The 20089-nt window shown below is 31.9% G+C and overlaps 5 protein-coding genes across 6 annotated transcripts in view; 2 read left to right on the plus strand and 3 right to left on the minus strand.

Annotated features, from left to right (window-relative positions):
• LOC108728701 (17-beta-hydroxysteroid dehydrogenase 13) overlaps nucleotides 1-4670 on the plus strand; it is a 5947-nt gene extending 1277 nt beyond the window's left edge. The window contains exons 2-8 of one of the 2 annotated variants that reach the window (XM_018457423.1): nucleotides 2535-2708; nucleotides 2779-2955; nucleotides 3035-3184; nucleotides 3253-3512; nucleotides 3619-3744; nucleotides 3824-3886; nucleotides 4494-4670. In XM_018457423.1, the coding sequence (XP_018312925.1) occupies nucleotides 2535-2708; nucleotides 2779-2955; nucleotides 3035-3184; nucleotides 3253-3512; nucleotides 3619-3744; nucleotides 3824-3886; nucleotides 4494-4497 (954 nt within the window). In that variant the 3' untranslated portion in view covers nucleotides 4498-4670. Of the gene's footprint in view, nucleotides 1-2310; nucleotides 2382-2534; nucleotides 2709-2778; nucleotides 2956-3034; nucleotides 3185-3252; nucleotides 3513-3618; nucleotides 3745-3823; nucleotides 3891-4493 lie in introns of those variants that run through there. The other variant, XM_018457424.1, reaches the window with a different exon arrangement.
• Nucleotides 200-1468, minus strand: LOC108728702 (uncharacterized). Its single transcript, XM_018457427.1, has 3 exons — nucleotides 1255-1468; nucleotides 433-519; nucleotides 200-339 (listed from the first exon to the last, which is right to left on the minus strand). The coding sequence occupies exons 1-3, from the start codon at nucleotides 1351-1353 to the stop codon at nucleotides 313-315; spliced, it is 213 nt and encodes a 70-aa protein (XP_018312929.1). The 5' UTR covers nucleotides 1354-1468; the 3' UTR covers nucleotides 200-312.
• A 596-nt stretch (nucleotides 4671-5266) lies between the features above and the next one.
• On the minus strand, nucleotides 5267-11422 carry Sym (symplekin scaffold protein). The gene is made up of 16 exons (XM_018457437.1): nucleotides 11369-11422; nucleotides 10560-10756; nucleotides 10231-10464; nucleotides 9851-10137; nucleotides 9534-9763; nucleotides 9288-9458; nucleotides 8757-9199; nucleotides 8297-8569; nucleotides 8002-8185; nucleotides 7663-7904; nucleotides 7378-7556; nucleotides 7135-7295; nucleotides 6930-7065; nucleotides 5901-6265; nucleotides 5582-5659; nucleotides 5267-5458 (listed from the first exon to the last, which is right to left on the minus strand). Exons 1-16 carry the CDS (start codon nucleotides 11420-11422, stop codon nucleotides 5372-5374), a joined length of 3321 nt encoding a protein of 1106 aa, XP_018312939.1. The 3' UTR covers nucleotides 5267-5371.
• A 1577-nt stretch (nucleotides 11423-12999) lies between these two features.
• LOC108728703 (ketohexokinase) lies at nucleotides 13000-17031 on the plus strand. Its single transcript, XM_018457428.1, has 4 exons — nucleotides 13000-13390; nucleotides 15787-16108; nucleotides 16168-16421; nucleotides 16548-17031. The coding sequence occupies exons 1-4, from the start codon at nucleotides 13248-13250 to the stop codon at nucleotides 16990-16992; spliced, it is 1164 nt and encodes a 387-aa protein (XP_018312930.1). The 5' UTR covers nucleotides 13000-13247; the 3' UTR covers nucleotides 16993-17031.
• Nucleotides 17032-17180: 149 nt separating this feature from the next.
• LOC108728699 (short-chain dehydrogenase/reductase family 16C member 6-like) overlaps nucleotides 17181-20089 on the minus strand; it is an 11429-nt gene continuing 8520 nt past the window's right edge. Inside the window, 4 exon segments of the mRNA XM_018457421.1 lie at nucleotides 17181-17244; nucleotides 17433-17558; nucleotides 17758-17854; nucleotides 17857-17874. Coding sequence (XP_018312923.1) covers nucleotides 17181-17244; nucleotides 17433-17558; nucleotides 17758-17854; nucleotides 17857-17874 — 305 coding nt within the window.

Raw genomic sequence — 20089 nt, forward strand, 5'->3', positions numbered from 1 at the left:
CACCCTGTATATATATATATCTTATTAATACAAAATTTAGCAATGTTTGTTAACAATATATCTTACATAATTCTTTATTTATTTTTATTAATGATAGTGAATTTATCAATTAGATTTTGTAACTATAGTTGCGTCTTTGCATTCAGGAAATCAGAAATAATGAGTAAGTATAATTAATGTACACTATATTTACATATATCATATACACACTTCATTATATTGTATGTAAGTTATAATTGAATGATAAAACTTATCTATTTCATCTGTTATATACCATATTGCTACAATCATCTATTTATTATATTTGTACTTTTAATCATCAGGAATATTCTCTAGTCCCTATAAAAAAAGTAATTAAATATAAATAAATAAAACTATACATTTAAAAATTCATATAAAATATTGTATTTTACGAATATATTAACAAGTTACCCTATTTTTCCATGGGGCTCCATCTACGCGACCATCTCTTGTAAACATATGACGATCCCATGGCTGTCTCATATCTCTGCGCATTGGCTGAAAAGAAAAAGTCAAAGAATTAACATTTCAATTCCAGAAAAGGAATTTGTATTACAAATTCTTTTGATCTTTTCCAAAGTTTTTTTTCATGATTTTAGCTTGTTTAAATAGCATCAGACTAAAATGTAGCGAAGTACTCTCGAAAAGATTTTGCAACAATTATAAAATTTGAATCATCTGAATTCCATCAAGTTCTACAATTGTTGATGTTAATGCTCAACAAATTGAACATTTTATTTCTAAAAAAATCTCTTTTTCATAACAAAATTGGAACAATCCTTAAAGAATAATTAATATTTTTAGGATTTTTTTTTCAAGATACAAAATATATACAGGTACAATTTTTGATCTAATGATAATATATATTGATTTGATAAAAACTATTATAAAGTTCTTAAATTTTATGAATCTAGCATTATTATTACCTAAATACATTTTATTATTACAATTTTATTTTGATTTATTTAAAAGTGTTTAGCTTGAAAGTTGTTAACATATATTTACAATTAGGGGAATTACTCCAGGGGTTTTAAACTATTACTTGTTTATATATCCCGTTTTTGTCATAAAATTTATACCCCAAGGATAAGGTGTTCCTTAAGGATTGTTCCAATTATTATGAAAGAGGGATTTCTTAGAAATAAAACGTTTAATTTGTTGAGTATCAACATTGATAATTGCTACAAGTTTACAGTCGAGAGGTTATGTCACATAAAACATTTGCGTACTTACGTTTCCTAAAACGTATTGATTTATATAATAAGTTGCCCATTGAGGTATTATGGGTAACAAGCCTATTACTACCATCGATGGAATTATTTCATACCACATGGCTGTTGAATTTTCACAGAATAATAGTAAATAATAGTTCTTGAAAACTCTGTTACGAAGCCAGATGTTATAACGAAGTCAGATGTAACGTAACCTGTAATCTACGCATGCGCCAATGTACTGGCAAAGATTTTCTGCAGGCTGCAGCTGAACTTTATTTAATAATCATTTTTTCTCTTTTTTTCCAGATTTAATCATATGCCTATCCCGTTTTAAGTACAAAGAATAAAATTAAAAATTCGGTTTATTAATACGTTCGCGTGAAAATTTTATGTTTCAAGTTCTTCGGATATTATTTATATGATTTCACGAGTGTTTGTAATAAAAAATTAATTAGGGAATAATTTAATTTATACCGTTCGAATATCGAACATTCTTATCGGTGACTGTCAGTGACGCATTTCATTTTTATCACCAATAAGGCCCAGTTCCACAACTCACAGTTAATTCTTAACCAAGGTTCAACTTATTCATTGTCTCTTTCTAATTCTAGAATTGGAAAGAGATGAGAAACAAGTTGAACCTTAAAAGTTAACCGTGAGTTGTGGAACTGGGCTTAAGAGATCGGATTCCATATGAATTGCCGCAATGATAATCCGCATGATAATTGTAGGGTAATTAGATACGCTTTGCCGAAACTTCCTCAGAGGGCCGTAGCAACCGGACGAAGAGCTCAGAATTCAGATTGTTCAGAAGGCGTTTAGGTTTAGACGGTTTAGACGCTGATTAGACACATAGTGGATATGAAGAGGTCTAATCGGCTATGTCGAGTCCAGTGATTAATATTCTAATCATTTCAATCGTGTAACGATTTTAGTAAGTGTTTTTCGTACTCCTCTGAGAACTTTATTTAGGACATTTAGATAACGCTGATGCGAGAGATTGCGTCCTGGCCGGCCGGCGGTGACGCGACACGTGTTATCGACAAATATATATATCGCTTGAAATAAGGTACGCTGTCGCGGGTTCTTTAGACCCGTTCAAATTCATACGCGTTCACGATTTTTAAATAATTTCAAGAGAATATGGTACGTACATACGACAGTGATCTTGAGTAATCTGTCTTGTTGACACAAAAATTGCATTAGCTGAATTACTGAGTTGAGATCTATCATCAAGTAATCATGCGATGAAACGAGACGTTCCACGTGTTATGCAATCTCTATTGTGCTCTGTTGCAGGTTAAACTAGGAAATATTCAGCCACCAGAGATGCTGCTGCAGATATATTCATTGTGCATTTTGACATTGGATCTCGTGACACTCGTTATCGGAGTGTGCTACACAATCCTAATCGCTGTCTACAGAATGTTTAGACCACCACCATTGAAAAATCTCAACTATGAAGTGGCTATGGTAACATTGTTACCATCTACTTCTTGTCAATGCAAACCTTTTCACGTTACAAAGGAACGTCATAATTTAGGTCGTAGGTGCAGGACGTGGGATAGGCAAGGAACTTGCTCTACAACTGTGTCAATTTGGTGTCGTGGTTGCTTGTGTAGATATTAACGTAGAAACTTGCACTTCTACTGTGCAACGTGCTCAACAGATACATGGAATATGTAAAAGCTACCAGTGCGACGTGAGAAATAAGGATGCAGTACGTACAAATACCTACATTTCTTTTCTTAAATATAAATCATTTGGTCTCTGATACGTTATTAATATGTCGATATTAGGTTGCTCAAATTGTGAATCTTATTAAGATCGAATTAGGAAACATTACAATGCTTTTCCATTGTTGTGGTTTGCCCAGCCCACGTACATTAATACAAGAATCGTCAGAAGTAAGAGACACTATGGACTTATCAGTCATCAGTCATTTTTGGGTGAGTAATACTTTAATATATATCTTGATATAAAAATCTTGATATAATCAAAGTTCTTTCTTTCGTAGTTGTTGGATTCAGTTTTGCCATGTATGCGACAAGCTGGTAAAGGCCACGTTACAATCCTCTCATCCGTTGCTGGTCTTTCTAATGGATCGAGTGGTCGAGGAACCCGGGTTCCCTTATCTACTGCACAATTTGCGGTTCAAGGATTAGCAGAATCCTTGCATATGGAATTAAGACATTCAAATAGCAACATCGTCGTTTCATTGGTTCATGTTTATCCCTTTATTGTTGGAACGGAAGTTGCAAAAGACATACGTTTTAGGTGTCCAGTATTTGTAAACTATACATTTCTTTCTTATATGTTCGTTTTTATTATTATCTATGCGACGGTTTTGAATTATTCTAATTTCTCAAAATGCGTTTTGCAGAATACCGAGTTACTTTGGTACAATGCCTGCCACAGAAGCTGCTAGACAAATTTTAGATGGTGTTCGTCGAAACTACGCGGAGTTTAGTGTACCAGGATATTTGCTTTATCTCGGGCATGTACTTAGGTAAATTCGCTACTTATATATGTCTCTATTCATATACGCAAGAGGAATGACCTAATATATAAGTTTTTTATGTTTTTAGGATTCTTCCAAAAAAGGCATCTTTTATGTTACGCGATTTGTTAGACACTGGAGTTGACTTTGCGTAATGTTAATATAAATATATATGTTAAAATATATATATATATGTTTTACAATTATATATATAATTATGTATATTTTATTACTACAATGTATGTGTAAATCACGATTGCATTTAATTATTCTCAAGATATAATGGTTTACTTTTTAATGGATTATCAATCTTAAAATTCTTGCTGCATAATTTCTCAGCGAAACATGTTTGCTAATATTTTTTATATTTATAAAATTGTTTTGTATAATATATATTTTACTTACTTTTTAAGAGAAAGAATGCAACAAATGTGAGAATTTATGTAACAAAAAATATTTTATTATTTTTTATACATTGCAGATTATATATGTTCATGAAAAAAATTGTTTATTACTTTCACATGATAATATGATGTTAAGTGCACTCGATTCTATTTTACACACGTTATACTTTTTAAACTTAAGCATAATTATTTTAATTTTTGACATATATGACATATATGTAATGTTGAGACTGATTTCTAATTTAGTCTTTATACATAGTAAATTCAATTGTAAAAATAATACTGTTCTTTTATTGCAATTAATGATTAAATCATATTTTTTTATCGCAATTCATGATTAAATCATATTTCTAGGTAATACTCGCAAGGCAATAATTTTCAAATAGATATGTATGATAAAACAAAACTGTTTAATTTACAACACCTGAGCAGGCAAGAAAGAAATGCAGACCGAAATAATCATTCACGAGCGTATTTGTATGTAAAATTTATATATAAGAGACACATTAAATATAAAAGGAAATATTTTCTGCTAAGTCAAATAACTGAGGATGTATCTAATTTTCTTTTTCCTAAAATTTTATGTATTTTATATAAAATAAATTTAACAGAGATAAATTAAATTGTATTTTAACTGACTTACACGATTGATATTCTAAAATTTATTTCTTTATATATACATAAAAATTAGAATCTATAATCAGAATTAAGAAAATTGTTATTCATAGAAAACTGAAATATATATTTTTTAATATTAAATTATCGATAATATATGTATATTTTAATATTACAAATATTAATTAAATACGAGAAGTCAAATAGCATCTATATATTCTGCCATATTAGATATCGAAAAATGTATTTAGATTTAGATATTGAAGATCAAAAAATAAAATAGATTTATAAAACCAATGATAATATATAATGTCAAACTAATTAAAGAAAATTATATATATCGAGAATCTCAATTGCTGTGTTTAGATTTTGTTATTTTAAATTAAATCATCTATAATTTTAGTTTTTGACTCACACATTTAACGCTAAATATTAGTCAATTGAAATACTTAGCGTCAAATGAAGATATAAATATAAACTATTATCAACAAAAGATATAACTAAATGTCGCTTATAGCGATGCAAAAAAAAATATTGTACATTTACAAAGCAAATTTATCAATGTTAAGATACTCGGTAAATGATGTTTTTGGTCCTAACACTGGAATGACTTTATGCTAATCTAAACCGGGAGGGGCTGGTTCCGAAAGATCAATTTCCATTGTATCTGGTTTTTGATCATTCGAATAATCACCACGTGGTGCCTGAAAGAAATTGATGGAAGAGATATTTTTTTCGAGAAAATACCGCGTATTTATTTTAAAGAATTATATTATAAAGATAGGGCTCAAAATATCGTTCCTTTATATACAGGCATCTTTACTCACAATATCAAACTCATCGAGCATGTCACAGGGCACTTTACCCTGTATGACATCCATTATTGATTGCGGAATGTGTGCTTTCTGAAAAAAAAAAAAAAAAGAAAATATACGATATTAAATCTTGGTAGAATATCATCCAAAAAATTTTTAATTATATTTATATATATATATATATTTTATTTACAATCTTATTTTAATATTTATTTATCGAATAATGAAGATCACGCCTAATTTATATCAATAATATAAAGAGAATTTCGGTCATATTCAACATGTGTAGAGTATATTAAAAAATATACTTTAAAATGTGCTACGAAATTACTTGATTCTCAGCAAAAGCTTCAACGTGGGCCAGCAAAGGAGCACGTAAATTGTTTGCCATCCGAAGAGCCTCTGCTAACTGCGCCGGTGGTAATTGTAAAATAACGGCGAAACTTTGTGGCTGCGTGCGTTCGCAACATTTCACAAAACCTTCCCACACTTTCGGCTGTTTCCACACTTGCTTCAGAATCAGTCGTTGAAGTATGTTCATAACAAATCCACTTAATCTGGGATAAAGGGCCAAGCTTTGTATGACTGTACGCATTAATAATGTTGGTAAAGGTGTCATTTCCATAAGATGTTGCATCACAACGGCGACCGTTTCCTGCGTGTACGCTTGTTTCTCAGCAAAACAAAGAGACGTTGCTGCATACGAAAGAAAAAAATCCGTAAAATTTATCTTAAACTTTCTCTCGAGAAAAATAAATATTTCACGTAAGAAATTGGAAAGAATAAGGGCAATAGGAGTTAGGCGTAGAAGACGTCGCGCAAATAATACACCCATAAAGCGTAAAACTTCTTTATTCTACTAAACGCGCTTACATGTTTCGGCTCACTTTTGAGCCTTCTTCAGAGACAATACAAACATATATAAACTGTGAATAAAAGTTATCTTGTCATGGTGAGCTTCCCTACATCGAGAATATAAATGCCAGAAATTAAACCTAAATAAGAATGAAAGAAAAAGAAAAAAAGAAAGGAAATATTGGAAATAACGAAATAGAGAATATGGACAACTAATTTAACAAAAAACTTTAAGATTATAATTAATCCTTATTTTCGGGACAAGATAACTTTTATTCACAGTTTATATATGTTTGTATTGTCTCTGAAGAAGGCTCAAAAGTGAGCCGAAACATGTAAGCGCGTTTAGTAGAATAAAGTTTTACGCTTTATGGGTGTATTATTTGCGCGACGTTTTCTGCGCCTGACTCCTATTGCCCTTATTCTTTCCAATTTCTTTTGATTTATAAGGAGTCTTTGTTAGTTTGATTTGTTATACGGATTTATTTCACGTAAAATAATTTACCCTTAATGACGGTTTTTAATTCAGCCTTGCTTGGATCTATACTATGTAGAGCTATCAATAATTCCGCAGGCGTAATAGGCGATGTATGAGGAACTCCACTGTCATTATTATGTGTCCCGAGTAACCTATTAAACACCTGAAAAGAATAAATTTATTATGCTTAAGAAGGCAGCAATTAAAGTAATATTTTAAATGCATTATTTACCTCTTTTACAACAATAGGATTTAATTTGATTAATTTTGGTAATGCGGCGATTACTTCTTTCTTTGTAAGTCCATTCAGGACAGGTATTAAAAATCTGACATCGGAAACTCTAGTTTGATATAACTCGCGTACTCTGGCTACTAATTCTGCGCTTGGGGCAGCTGCATACACAAATACCATAATATAAAACACAATAGACAAAATACAAATTTTAAAAAATATATATTTTAAATAATAACATACACTTTTCTGTAAGAATATGTATGATCCTTGTGACTAACGTTTCAGACCCTTTTGGACAGTTTTCAACAAGTGCGAGGAGTTGTGGACTACCCATACCTAAAGATCTCACTGGCCCTTCTACTAGTCTTAATACAATACGTTTCACATCTGCTCCCATTGACGTATATACCCTAGCTAATCTGTTATTTATTAAATATACAATATATAGTATACAGGATTTTCACACGAATATATCTTATATATGTATATTTAATAATTAAAAAAGAAAAGTTTTATATCACTTACTCATGAATCAGATCTTGATGTTCACTGAGAAGAGCAAGATACAATCCTAAGCAGGCACGTGTAGTTGATTCGGACCACAGACTCTCGATTTGCGGTCTGCCTCTATCTTGTCCGAAAACAATCTCCGGTGGATTATGAAGGCGTAAAAAGCCTAAATATAATACTGCGTATTCCTCGATCAGTTTGCTTAACTCTGCTCGGCTGTATAACTGACAAACTAATTGTATTGCAGCTTCTCGTATCTATTTTAAATGTATTATAAAATTTTACTTCATATAGTATCAATACGCACATTTTTAAAAGTATTATACAACATTATATATCAATTTTTAATCTTACTGTATTGTTTTCATGTCCAGTATGGCACAATAAGACATTTAAAAATACCAATTGTTTGGTTGGTCTACGCACTACCATTTCTTTCAGAAGCTGCAATGGTGCAAGACCTCTAGTTTCGTCAGATGATACCATTTTTAAAGCCTCTACAGCATCTTCTGTTATTAATGGTGCTTCCAAATAAAGCCTTTTACAAGAAAGTTTTGCAAAAAGTCAGTGATCAACATAGATGTTTATACATACTTTTATATTTCATTCTGCGCGCGCGCGTATATGTTTTTTCTAAATTTAATATTACCTGGATAACAAAGCATCACGATCTTTACCCTGAATCAAATCAATAGCTGAAACCAAAGTGCACAATAAAAAATTATATGCCTGATGTGGAGCTTCTTGTGGTTTTGTACATAATGTAGTCCGCCTTTGAAATCCTTGTAGCAATGCATATTCTTCATATAGCCAACCTAATGCTAAATCTAATCGATTTCGCATGTCATCAGTAATATAACGTAAAACAGCTTCTTTAATGTAAGGATTGAAAGTGGCTGCTAGTGTAGTCAGAATCTTGGATCTGTAATATACAGTATAAAGAGATAAACTATTAACTATTAAATACAACATAAATATCTGCGTGCGTGCGTGCGTGCGTGCGTGCGTGTGTGCGTGTGTGTGTGGTGTCATATATTAGGCGAATTTTGGCGTGCTTCTGGTATAGCAATTAAGAACTTTCACACATATAATAATTTATGCTGTTATACCTTACAGTAGCTACACCACCAAAAACTGCAGTCTTTTCTGAAAGTAATATCCTATTGACTGCCATCAGTAACATTCGTTCTTTAATTTCCTTCGGAAGTGGTTTTGTCACTTCGACTAATTTCAACGCCTTCGTACGATTTCTGGCTTTTGCAAGAGATTTCTCATGAGCTTCTAATGACGCTTTCGCTTCTTTCTCTTTTTCCCGATCTTTTTCACGTTTACGCTCCCTCTTTGCCTCGGCTACGCTAATTGTAGGATTTTTAATTAAGTCTTCCATTACGGCATCTTCTTCCTTATCTCTTTTATTCTTTTTTGCTTTAGTCTGTTTAATTTGTATTGCTAGAAGTTTAGCAATTGTTTGACGTTGTATATTAATATCAGTAGTTGCTGTGGGTTGATATTCCCTTTGAAAAATTGTAGTCATAGTATCCGGAACCCATGCCTGTTAAATATCGTTCAATAATACACAATGGTAATTTAAAGTTTATTTTACGATATAGGTTAATATACAATATAATTTGTAATCGTACCATACTATCCATCACCAAATCCGTTGCAATTTCTACACTGAGTCTCTCTGCAATAAAACTTTCGGAAAGTTCAATTAAGTCTGGTAATTTAGGCGCAGGAACAGAAGTAGCTTCTGCTTCATCTATTATCACTTCAACTTTTACTCGTTTCGCAGCAGTAGCAGCTATCTCCTTCAATTAATAAACAAATCTTTAAAAATAATATGCACAACAAAAATGTATTTACTTAAAAATTCATATATATACCTGTTGACGTTTTTTCATTCGACGGACATCTTCTGGTTTTGGATAAGCTTTAATAATTTCCTGCTCTTTCGCTCCAAGTTGAGTCAACTGTTTAGCAATAGTTGAAGCAAACTCTATACTAGCAGGGTGTTTCATTAGTCCAAGAAGCGTGAGTTTTAATTGCTTCTGTACACTGGTTACTTGAGAATCAGACAGTGTTGGTGGTAGATCATGTTGCAACCTTTGTAACGCTATGCATTGTGATATAAATTATTGAATCTTATGGAAACAATTATTGTATATTTTATATATATATATATAAAAGTAAATATATATACCTTGAATTACATTTGACATAAACTGCGGCCTCATTTTGGCAATTAACGCCAAAGATCCCATACATGTCATTAAATTGACGCTGCTAACATGTGGAGATCCATGAAACTTAATCAATAAATCCATAACGTGATTTGCTTCTTCCTCCAATTTTCGTCTACGAGCTATTTTCAATGTTAGCGGAATATCCTCAAGAGAGAAATCGTCAGGCTTCTTTGGACTGTCAGGATCTGGATATGTCTGTATTAAAATAACGCCTTCAAGAAACTTTACAGCTTGTGTTCTTATTCTGAAATGAATATTTTAAAATAAGAATATTTTAACAACGTTAGGACCATTCCTAATAAAGAAATTATTTTCGATTATTTTTAATTCTGCTCACCCATCATTGTCACTGTCAATCATATTAATAATTTGAACTTTAAGAGCACTTAGCTGTGTCCATGCTAATTCCATATCTGTCGTAACAACAGCAGCACTAGCGATCCACTTAAGAGCAGCTCTGAGAATTCTACCACTGGCTCTAAGAGCACGTTTAGCTACAACCGATGTTTCATCAGACGCTAATCTAAGAAGTATTTGAACTGTACGAGGAATTACCTCTGGATATTTTATTCTGAAAAAATCAATTATGAAGTATATTGTTATTGAATGTATACTTCCTCTACAAATAAAATTGTATCATAAAAAGAAATAATTGTTGATAATAACCCAGATTCTTCGATAAATCCTGTAATGGTCTTTCTAACTTCAGAGCTTCTATCTACAGAGAATTGTAGAATGTCATTTAAATAACGCTCTAACAGATGTGGTTCCTTATTCAACAAAAGTTCCTGTACTTTACATATGTTTGTGACTTTAATTTCTTCAACGAGGCTTATGGAAGCCTCATTTAACCACTCAACGATCTATAAGAGAGAGGACAGAAAATATTAAGAAAAATTATATCGTTTTTCATAATAAAATTTTTCACAATATTGTGTATTTTCACAATTGTGATATAACAATATGTAAAAACTGGATGTATTTAGATTATTTCTACATCAGATTAAAACGCTATAAATTTTATGATTATTTTTTGCTTATGACAAGTATAGTGGTATCTCATTAAATATAATTGAAATAATTTCTTCTTATAAGAATTATAGGGTATTTTTCATTTAGTGACACGACTGTCGTTCTACCTTTTTTGGCATTCCATGAGTAACAAAGACAGAATATTAGTGACGACTTGTGTCATCAAATGAAAAGCATCCATACATTTACATTATAATGTTAGTAACAATTTTTTACTGACACCGTAAACGATGCAAAAAAAATGATACGCAAAACATTTTCTTTGATTTGACAAACAAAGTTTGCCATCGAGGATGCAATATTTTTATCAAAAAGGTATAGACTGCGAAAATAATCGTTTTTTTTCTTTTGACATAATCGTTTCGCCATTAATGGGCGCGTCGTACGTCGTTGGCGACGAGCAAACGAGGCAAATGGAATTTTGAGGTTAACTGGCCACTGACCAAATCGCTCGGTCCCTTTTCAGCTTCGGATCTTCTATGCAAACGTGGATCCATCGTATTTATATTAAACTCAAAGCGGTAATCTTACGAGGAGACGCGCGCGTGCAAAATCTAACGCAGAATTTATACGTCCAAGTGTAAATATATCTCGAGCCACATATGTCTCATAGATTTTCTCCCTTGGCTTTACGATAACGCGATATTAGCTACGACAAACGAGTCGACCCTCTCAAGTCTCGTTTGAGTGTATAATATCCTTAACAATCCGGTATCGTGATGACGTGATTTGGAGGTATTAACAGCAAGTGTTCCGCGATGCGCTACGATCTTGTCGCCATCTTGGCATTTTAACTGTCACAATGGTAATCATGGTGGAATTATACCATGAAATTCCACCATGATGGTAATGATGGTTCCTTGCAATTGTAAGCGCAAGATTTTCAATATTATTTACGATTTTACTCTATTTTATGATTATATATACGTATATATTTATTTTATAAGTATGTATTTGCGGTATACACAGGTGTATGCACACGGATTATTAAATGCATGAAGTTGCCCGCATATTGGGAGGCACATTCAGAGCGCGTTCTTCCCATCTACTTGTTCGCGCCTCATGATTGTTGATTTTGAATGTTTTCCTTTTAGGAGACATACGTGTCGTTTTATCTTTGTTTATTATTTATTGTCAAGGAGAATACAACGTTTGTGTCGAGTGTGTCTCTCCTGAAAGGAAAGCAGCCTATTAATTTGAGAAACGACAATATTTTCTCTTTGAAGCAGCTGGAGGTGATGTTTCGTAGTTTGACATATCAATATTTGACGAATAACGTAATAATAAAACAAAATTCATAAAAGTATATCGTAATTAATAATATAGCAGTAATAATATGGTATTTCATAAATAACCAATAGTCATAATACTAAAACATATTTAAGGCGCAGTTTTATGCTGACGTTGAAGCTCATTTTGATCACGTGACCTAACTAATAGTCACGTGATCAAAATTGACGAATAGTAAGCGTAAATTTTGATCACATGACTCGTTTTGCTGCTCATTTTAGGGCTCATTATGAAAAATCTATAGCACACGTTACGTATATTGTAGAGTTTCAGCACTGGCAATGAATATCGGAACGCACCCATAATGACCGTCGAGCGTCTGCATGAAAAGGTACCTTTAAACGGGAAGTATGTACTACGAATATAAGGTATACGCGCCATTTCTGTCTTTAAATTAATTGTGGAGAAAATAATGAAAATGCTGAAAGTTATCGAAATATATATAAAATAGCATTCTATATATAGAACATATATAAGTTGCAATATTAAATTGATTAAATTATAATATGATAGCTTTCTTTTTATAGGTTTCCAATTGGTTGACTTTTTTAAAGTATAGATAAATTTTTTTAATTCATCGATTAATTAATCGCATTATAATGCGCAAAGGCAGCTTTTATGTATATAAGGAGTTTATATTTAATTTATTATATATATAATCTGTTTAGAGATAAGTATATCCTAATGAATAAAAATTATCTGCGGCTAATTTTAGGGGACGCCACAAATAAAAAATTTATTCTATACGGTCAACATTATTGCTACAAATGTTTTAAAGAATTTTTTGAATGATCAATTCGTAAAGTTTTTTCTTCTGATTGGTCGATGCTTCAAGGCATTCATAGTGAGACTTTGATCGCACTTGAAGTCAAGCTGTAATCTGTCGTGATCCGTTGACCTTATTTAGATCATATTTAAAACGTTGTATCTTGCGAGTGATAGGAACGATTGCTTAATAAAAAAGAAAAGAGATCTATGGGACAGCAGCTACGCAGATCAGAGTGTGAAGGAAAATAAATATCCTGACTAAACATGACATCAAGTATTTGCGAGGAGATCATCTGTGGGGAATCGTCGATGAAAACCAATACGTTGAAGATTCTATGTGTGGGACGCATTTGCCTTGACATCGTTCAAATGTGCATACAATTTCCTTCGGAAGATTCCACTCAAAGGTTAGTAATGTAACTTTCATTTTTTTTAGAGTTAAGGTAAACGTCCCAATAATTGGACATTTACGTCCGGATACATACATAAAATTTATTATTAGATATTATATTAATATCAAATGCTTTTTTTTTCATTATGTTATTTAATTGTTCTTGAAGATTACAATTAAATTATTATATTATACTTAAAAAAGCATTTAAGATTAATAAAAATTAGGCCTGGCGAATTGGCTCGCCGCAGTTCGCCAGTGGGTGTGGAAATTTCGAGTGAAGGACGGTGAAATGAAGTGGTGACAATTGCGAAATTTGCCGTTCTCCCGCAATTTCTACTATAGATAAATTCATTCGAATCTCTATTATGCGCGTAGTTGTACTGCTGTCATGAATATCGACAGCTGTGCACATTTTAAAAAATTTACGATTGTTTTTTAATTCAATTCTTGGATTTCTTAAGTGTCGAATTTTCACATTAAACTTTGAATATGGTTCCAAGATTCCACGCTATAAACGCCGACCATAATAACAATATAAAGAAATAAAGTTCTGTCTAAATATAGGTATATGTCTAGATCCTGAGATTATCTGTTTATCTTAATTCAAATAAATTTGCCTCGTGAGAGAACGCAGTGAATTTATTGATCGCGCCCTTCAATCAATCACAGATATGAATATACGCTATCTAATATTTAAATGTTTACATAATTTCAATCAAGATTATATTGAGATGTGTTCCATTTTCACAACGCTTGAACATTATTCATCCTTATTAACATTTGATAAATACTAAAGATGAAATAATTCCATGAACGTTGCGAGCGTTAAGGGGAACGCATTTTTGATAGTAATAGTCGGATCTCTAATCACGTGTAAACTGAACAGTATATGTATATAATACTCAGTGTTGGAACAGATACCGTTTGAATGGTATCTAGGTAGATGTAGATATAGGTATTGTGTGGGAAAAGTATTTAGATATAAGTATAGATACATTTTTTTACAATTACCTAGGTATAGATACAGATATAAATAAAAAGTATCTGAAAATTTAGATATTTTTTAGGTACTTTCAACAAAAAAAGAAGGAAAAATGGGGGAAAACAGGAAAAGTAAAAGTAATAAGCAACGTAAATTAAATATCACATTTTGTTTGTTTATTTTAACAAAACCCAGACGATAACATTAAAATCGGTTTCATTAATAGTTTTAAATAAAAATCGAGTATTATTTAGTTTTACATGCATATGCATATCTACAAAACTGATAAATCATAAAATTAATTCTACTCATTATCAATTTCTTACCCTTGATTACATAAATTTTTAGTTTTAATGAACAGCTTTAACCATAAGAATATCGGTCTTTAATTAGTATATCAGCGCATAGTTACTAGTATTAGATTGCTAATTTTTGAGTTGATTTAGTATGCTTTTCAACAAGCGACACAGATGACACGGTATGAGGCACAGTGTACCATTACATCCTTGTTGTTCGTCAATGTTAAACAAGGATGAGATGATCACTATGTTATACTGTGTCGTTTGTAGGAAGGCACTCTTAATGGCGGCGACAGTATTTGTGTATAAATATCTATGTATCTAAAACTTAAAAGATACCGTATCAAAAAGTAACTAGATACGGATATAGGTATCTCCGCCTAGGATCTAGGTAATGCACTTAGGAATAGCTAAAGTATCTAGATACTGTATCTAGATACTTTTACCTAGATACGGTCCAACACTGATAATACTTCACTGGTACTCGATCCATGGCTGCGTTCGGAAACATCACCCGGATGCCCCCGTGTATCATTTTATCCTTGTTTAACATTGGGTGAATAATAAGGATAAAATGATACACGAAGGCACTCAGACGATGTTTCCGAACGCAGCCTATGATAATTGAATTTAATTGCAACAGTTTTATTATTAGAAAATCAGGCCTAGACATGTGCTAATCAATAACCTTGAACTTTGACCATATTTTTTCATGTACATACAATACATACATATATCATATATGTTTAAAAATATATTTTCATAAAAATATACTGAAACTGTATTTTTAAGTTTTATTTATATGTTTTATTTATATAACAGTAATGTGCATAAAACAAAACTTTAAAAAATCTTAGATGCATATATATATAATATATAGTATATATCTAATATATACATACATTACCTAAGAGATATTACATATATTTTTAACCGTTACCTTTTATTTTATAGAATTATAAGTAAATCAATAACACACTAATTTATTAAATTTTCGCAAAAGTTTTCTAATTTTACCGATTCTTTTAATTCGTATCAATTGTTTGAAAAGATAACTTATAATATGCAATTTTTGCGGATTTTTATAATTTAAACATTTTTAATTTCTTGTTATAAACAAATTTTCAGATCGATCGAATACAGATGGCAAAGGGGGGGCAATGCATCTAATACTTGTACTGTACTATCATTAATAGGACAACCGTGTGAACTTCTGGCGTGCTTGAGCGCAGATGAGCATATTAATTTTCTGCAAAACGATCTGCGCAAGTATAAAATTGACTATTCCCATTGTCGCATGATAAATGGCATTGGATGCCCCGTCTCAACTATTATTTTGAGTTTGGACACTGGATCTCGCACAATTGTTCATCACTGTGATTTACCCGAATTGACATTAAAGAATTTCGAGCAACTTAATTTAGAGGAATATAGTTGGATTCATTTTGAGGTTTGTCTTATAATGTAAGAAGTATTATATGAAGCATTTGAATCGTTTCTTATTTTTAGGGAAGAAATGTAGACGTAGTGCTACTTATGATACAACGTATAGACAATTATAATAATTCATTAAATTTTACACGCGCTACCAAAAACCGCATTCCAATTACAATTAGTGTAGAATTAGAAAGTCCCAGATCAGGTTCTGGGTTATTGAATCTATTACCATATATTGATGTAGCATTTATAGCAAAAGAATTCGCTGAGTATCTGGGTTTCAGTAATATGAACGAAGTGATACATAACATCGGCCAAGATTCTAAGTAAGAAAATACACCAATTACTTTAATATTTATAAATATAAAAGATGCGTCAATACAAAAGAATACATAATATTGTACTCTATATATATACATATATATATATATAAGAGATTAATCTCTTTTTAGAGGAGCTATTATTTGTGCTTGGTCCGAGGAAGGTGCAATCGCTCGTACTCCGTGTGGCTCAATAGTACAATCGCCAGCTTTCCCACCTCGAAAGGTAATCGATACTTTAGGTGCAGGTGATACATTTAATGCAGCTGCTCTGTATTATTTGAATAAAAACAAAATTGAATTTATGTATAAATATAAAGAAGAAGCAACTTGCATGAATGATAATCAAACGAAGGATACCTCTGATAATAACACTACAGTTAAACGAGATATTAAGGAAAATTTAGGTACAGGAAGTTCGGGATACAATCGAGCAAAATTTATTAATGATATAGTTCTACAACAAACTATTAGATTTGCGTGCTGCATTGCTGGTGCAAAAGTAGGATTGAAAGGATACGATTGTCTTGACGTAATTTCTAGTGATATTTTACGCTCGAATTTTTTAGAACATTAGTAAAATATATTTTTATGAGGTTTTTAATTTAGACTTCTAAATAACAGTATCATATATAATTTATACATTTCATAATATATTATATACATATCATATATACATATATATTTATTTATAAAAACATATATTTCAATATAGTTAGAATTAATTTTCATATACATATTATATATTTTTTAATTATCTGGATATCAAAATGAATTATAATCAAGGACAAGATCTTTTATGAATTTTAATCCTGTATCAGGTAAATTTCTGAAATAAAAAATATTTTTATTATAGACGTAAAATAATAATTATATAGTATTGAATGATAATATTGAATACAACATAATTTTATATATTTACAATGAACTATCCTGCAGCTCATTATTATATATTTGAAAATACATTATGTACTTATATTTATGATTAAATTTTTTTGTGTCGTGATTTATACATACTTTCCTAGCTTAGAAACAGGTAGCCAATATGAAGGTACACTTTGATTTTCATAATTTCGTCTTTGCGCTTTAATTATTGACGAAGCCACTTCTTGCGGTAAAACTTCAGGTGTTAACCATGAAAACCTATCGGTAAACAAAATGGAATTTAATCTAATTTTGTTACAGATAACGATCACAAACATCTTATTCATTAATTATCGATATATAAAAAGCATTTATTACAATAAAGATTTTTTTTTATTAAAATAAATAATATAAAATAAATGCTTTTTATATATCGATATAAAAAATTTGTTACAATAGTATACTGTTGTAAAATTACCTGATAGGTATGTTTTTAACAAGTCCGGTACGTACAAAAAACGGATAAATAGTTGTAAATTTAATCGCTGATTTTCCATTACTTAATATACGTAACACGATATAGCTTCCATGATTGCTGTTGATATAATTAATATATTAGAAAAGCATACGTTATTTTTATTTTCGCATACATGTTATTCAAATTATGTGTCAATTAAAAATCAATTTATGTGTATGTATATGTATATAATATAATATATGTATATGTTTATTCACATACATATTGGTTGTATATACATATATATATATATTGTGACGTGACGTTTTTCACCGTCCGTCACAAGGATCATTAGACCTGGCCGAAGTAGCGCGGCAAATTTGTCCTGTGTCTTCCCGACGCAGAGGGCGGGCGTGCCGACGCTTGTTGCGATTTTCGAGCAATAATTTGGAGATTTTTATCGTCGCGTTTCGCGTAGTATTACTATTTCTTTTTGTAAATTTGTTTAAGAATTTTTAGTATCGGCGGCTGCGGTAGGTAATTTAATGTGCGACACATTCCATATCACCTCAAGGAGGCGGCCAAGAAGAGGATAAAAGACCATATTGGAGGCCCGAGGCCACTCAGAGGAGGGGTATCGCACAGGTGATACCATTCTGTTATCGAGCTAACGCCCTGTACATAACTGTTTTCCTGTAGCCGAGCTTTTTACAGACGATTATGCCGCGGGAGCGACTAAGGCGGCGTGAGGGGATGGCCACCCTCTGCCATAGTGCAAGCGAGGGACCTCGCTATTGGTGCCGCAAGGAAGCCTCTACCGAGAGGAGACATTGAATCCGGATGCCGAGCTTGTCTGTAAGGGAACCCACCGAATCCGGACGACACGCCGGCAAAAGCAATCCAGAGGGGACCGTTGCGACCGAAACGACGCCAGCATTGAGCAATCTAGGGCGCGCGACACGATAGCAAGTCGCGAGGACTCGCGGAAGCTCGCGAGATGGCCCGCGACCAATCCAAAAGCAGACCGTTAGTTTAAATTTACAAACTGACACGGAAGGTCTCCACAAGGCATATATACCTATTATAAATAAACTTTGTTACTAACATTCCGTCTCCTCTCTCAGTATGTGTTGATCTGTATCGACAATCGTATGTGTAAGAGAGTACATTATAATTGTCGCACAATGTTCGCTTTATGCCTACGAATGGCTTATACCATACACAACCGATTTTCTCTGGAAAATTTTAAAGTAATTTACACATGGCTTTTGGTAAGTTATTATTTGTTTGAATTTATACGTTTATATTGTAATAAGACTTTATATTGTATTGTAATTAGATTTCCAAGAGTCATTGATCACGAATGGCATGTGAACGGCGTAGATTTTTACATCCGAACAGGATTTATTATGCGTTTTTTGCGTGAACTTATTGTATATCAAATTCATGTAAAATTGTATCTGAAGAGGGCTCAATCATGTAGCCGAAACTTGTCATATTTATGTTATTTATTTATGTGTTACTTAATTTATTCAATTAAATGTTATTTTATACTCAGACTGAATCTAACTCAATCTTTCATGTTTCATCAATTTCAAACTATAATTTTTACGTATTGACTCTTACTTCGCCCTTTAGTTATTATTTATTATTTTTCATATAAAGAGTCCTTCTATTTGTTAAATGTCAACAAAAGTTATTCGTTCACGCAGTGTTGCCAAGCAAATGATTGCTTGTTTCTTCGGTTATACCGGACATGTGGCAACCGTGGCTTTAGAGGATCGAAGAACTGTAAATACCGATTTGTATACAACAATTTGTTTACCAGAAGTCATAAATGAATTGCATAGAACAAACCGAAATCGTCGCATCATCCTTCATCATGACAACGCCAGCTGTCACACAGCACATCAAACCGTTGATTTTTTATCCAGTAAAAATATCGAATTGATGACTCATTGTCCATATTCACCTGATCACCTAATGATTTCTTTTTGTTCCCAAACATTAAAAAAAAAGATGCGTGGTGAACGATTTGAGTCGCCTGAAGCAGTTGTTGAAACATTTCGTACACTGATTTCTGAGATTACAGCCTCAGAGTGGAAAAAATGCTTCGAAAATTGGTTCGAGCGTATGCAAACATGTATCGATCTTAAAGGCGAATATTTCGAAAAACAATAAAGCCATTTACCGAATTTTACATGTTTTTTTTCATATTGTTTGCAGTAACTTTTCCAGCAGTATATATACTTTTCCTACGTATATATACAATAGAAAATATATATAGAAAATATAAGTATTACAGAAAAGTGTTTCAGACAAAAGTTGTAGGGTTCTAAAAGATCTATTTACT

This window comes from Mycetomoellerius zeteki, unplaced genomic scaffold (assembly GCF_001594055.1).
Source record: "Mycetomoellerius zeteki isolate Tzet28-1 unplaced genomic scaffold, Tzet1.0 scaffold636, whole genome shotgun sequence".
In the NCBI taxonomy this organism is placed as follows: Eukaryota; Metazoa; Arthropoda; class Insecta; order Hymenoptera; family Formicidae; genus Mycetomoellerius; species Mycetomoellerius zeteki.

Coding starts and splice junctions, on each gene's coding strand:
- Sym (XM_018457437.1), bottom strand. CDS start 11,422: ATGGATCCACGTTTGCATAGAAGATCCGAAGCTGAAAAGGGACCGAGC. Junction 7,557..7,662: donor CATCAAGATCTGATTCATGA/GTAAGTGATATA, acceptor AATAAATAACAG/ATTAGCTAGGGTATATACGT. Junction 7,296..7,377: donor ACATATTCTTACAGAAAAGT/GTATGTTATTAT, acceptor TTGTGTATGCAG/CTGCCCCAAGCGCAGAATTA.
- LOC108728702 (XM_018457427.1), bottom strand. CDS start 1,353: ATGTGGTATGAAATAATTCCATCGATGGTAGTAATAGGCTTGTTACCC. Junction 520..1,254: donor ATCAATACGTTTTAGGAAAC/GTAAGTACGCAA, acceptor TTTTCTTTTCAG/CCAATGCGCAGAGATATGAG. Junction 340..432: donor GAGCCCCATGGAAAAATAGG/GTAACTTGTTAA, acceptor CTTTTTTTATAG/GGACTAGAGAATATTCCTGA.
- LOC108728703 (XM_018457428.1), top strand. CDS start 13,248: ATGACATCAAGTATTTGCGAGGAGATCATCTGTGGGGAATCGTCGATG. Junction 13,391..15,786: donor TCGGAAGATTCCACTCAAAG/GTTAGTAATGTA, acceptor ACAAATTTTCAG/ATCGATCGAATACAGATGGC. Junction 16,422..16,547: donor AACATCGGCCAAGATTCTAA/GTAAGAAAATAC, acceptor ATCTCTTTTTAG/AGGAGCTATTATTTGTGCTT.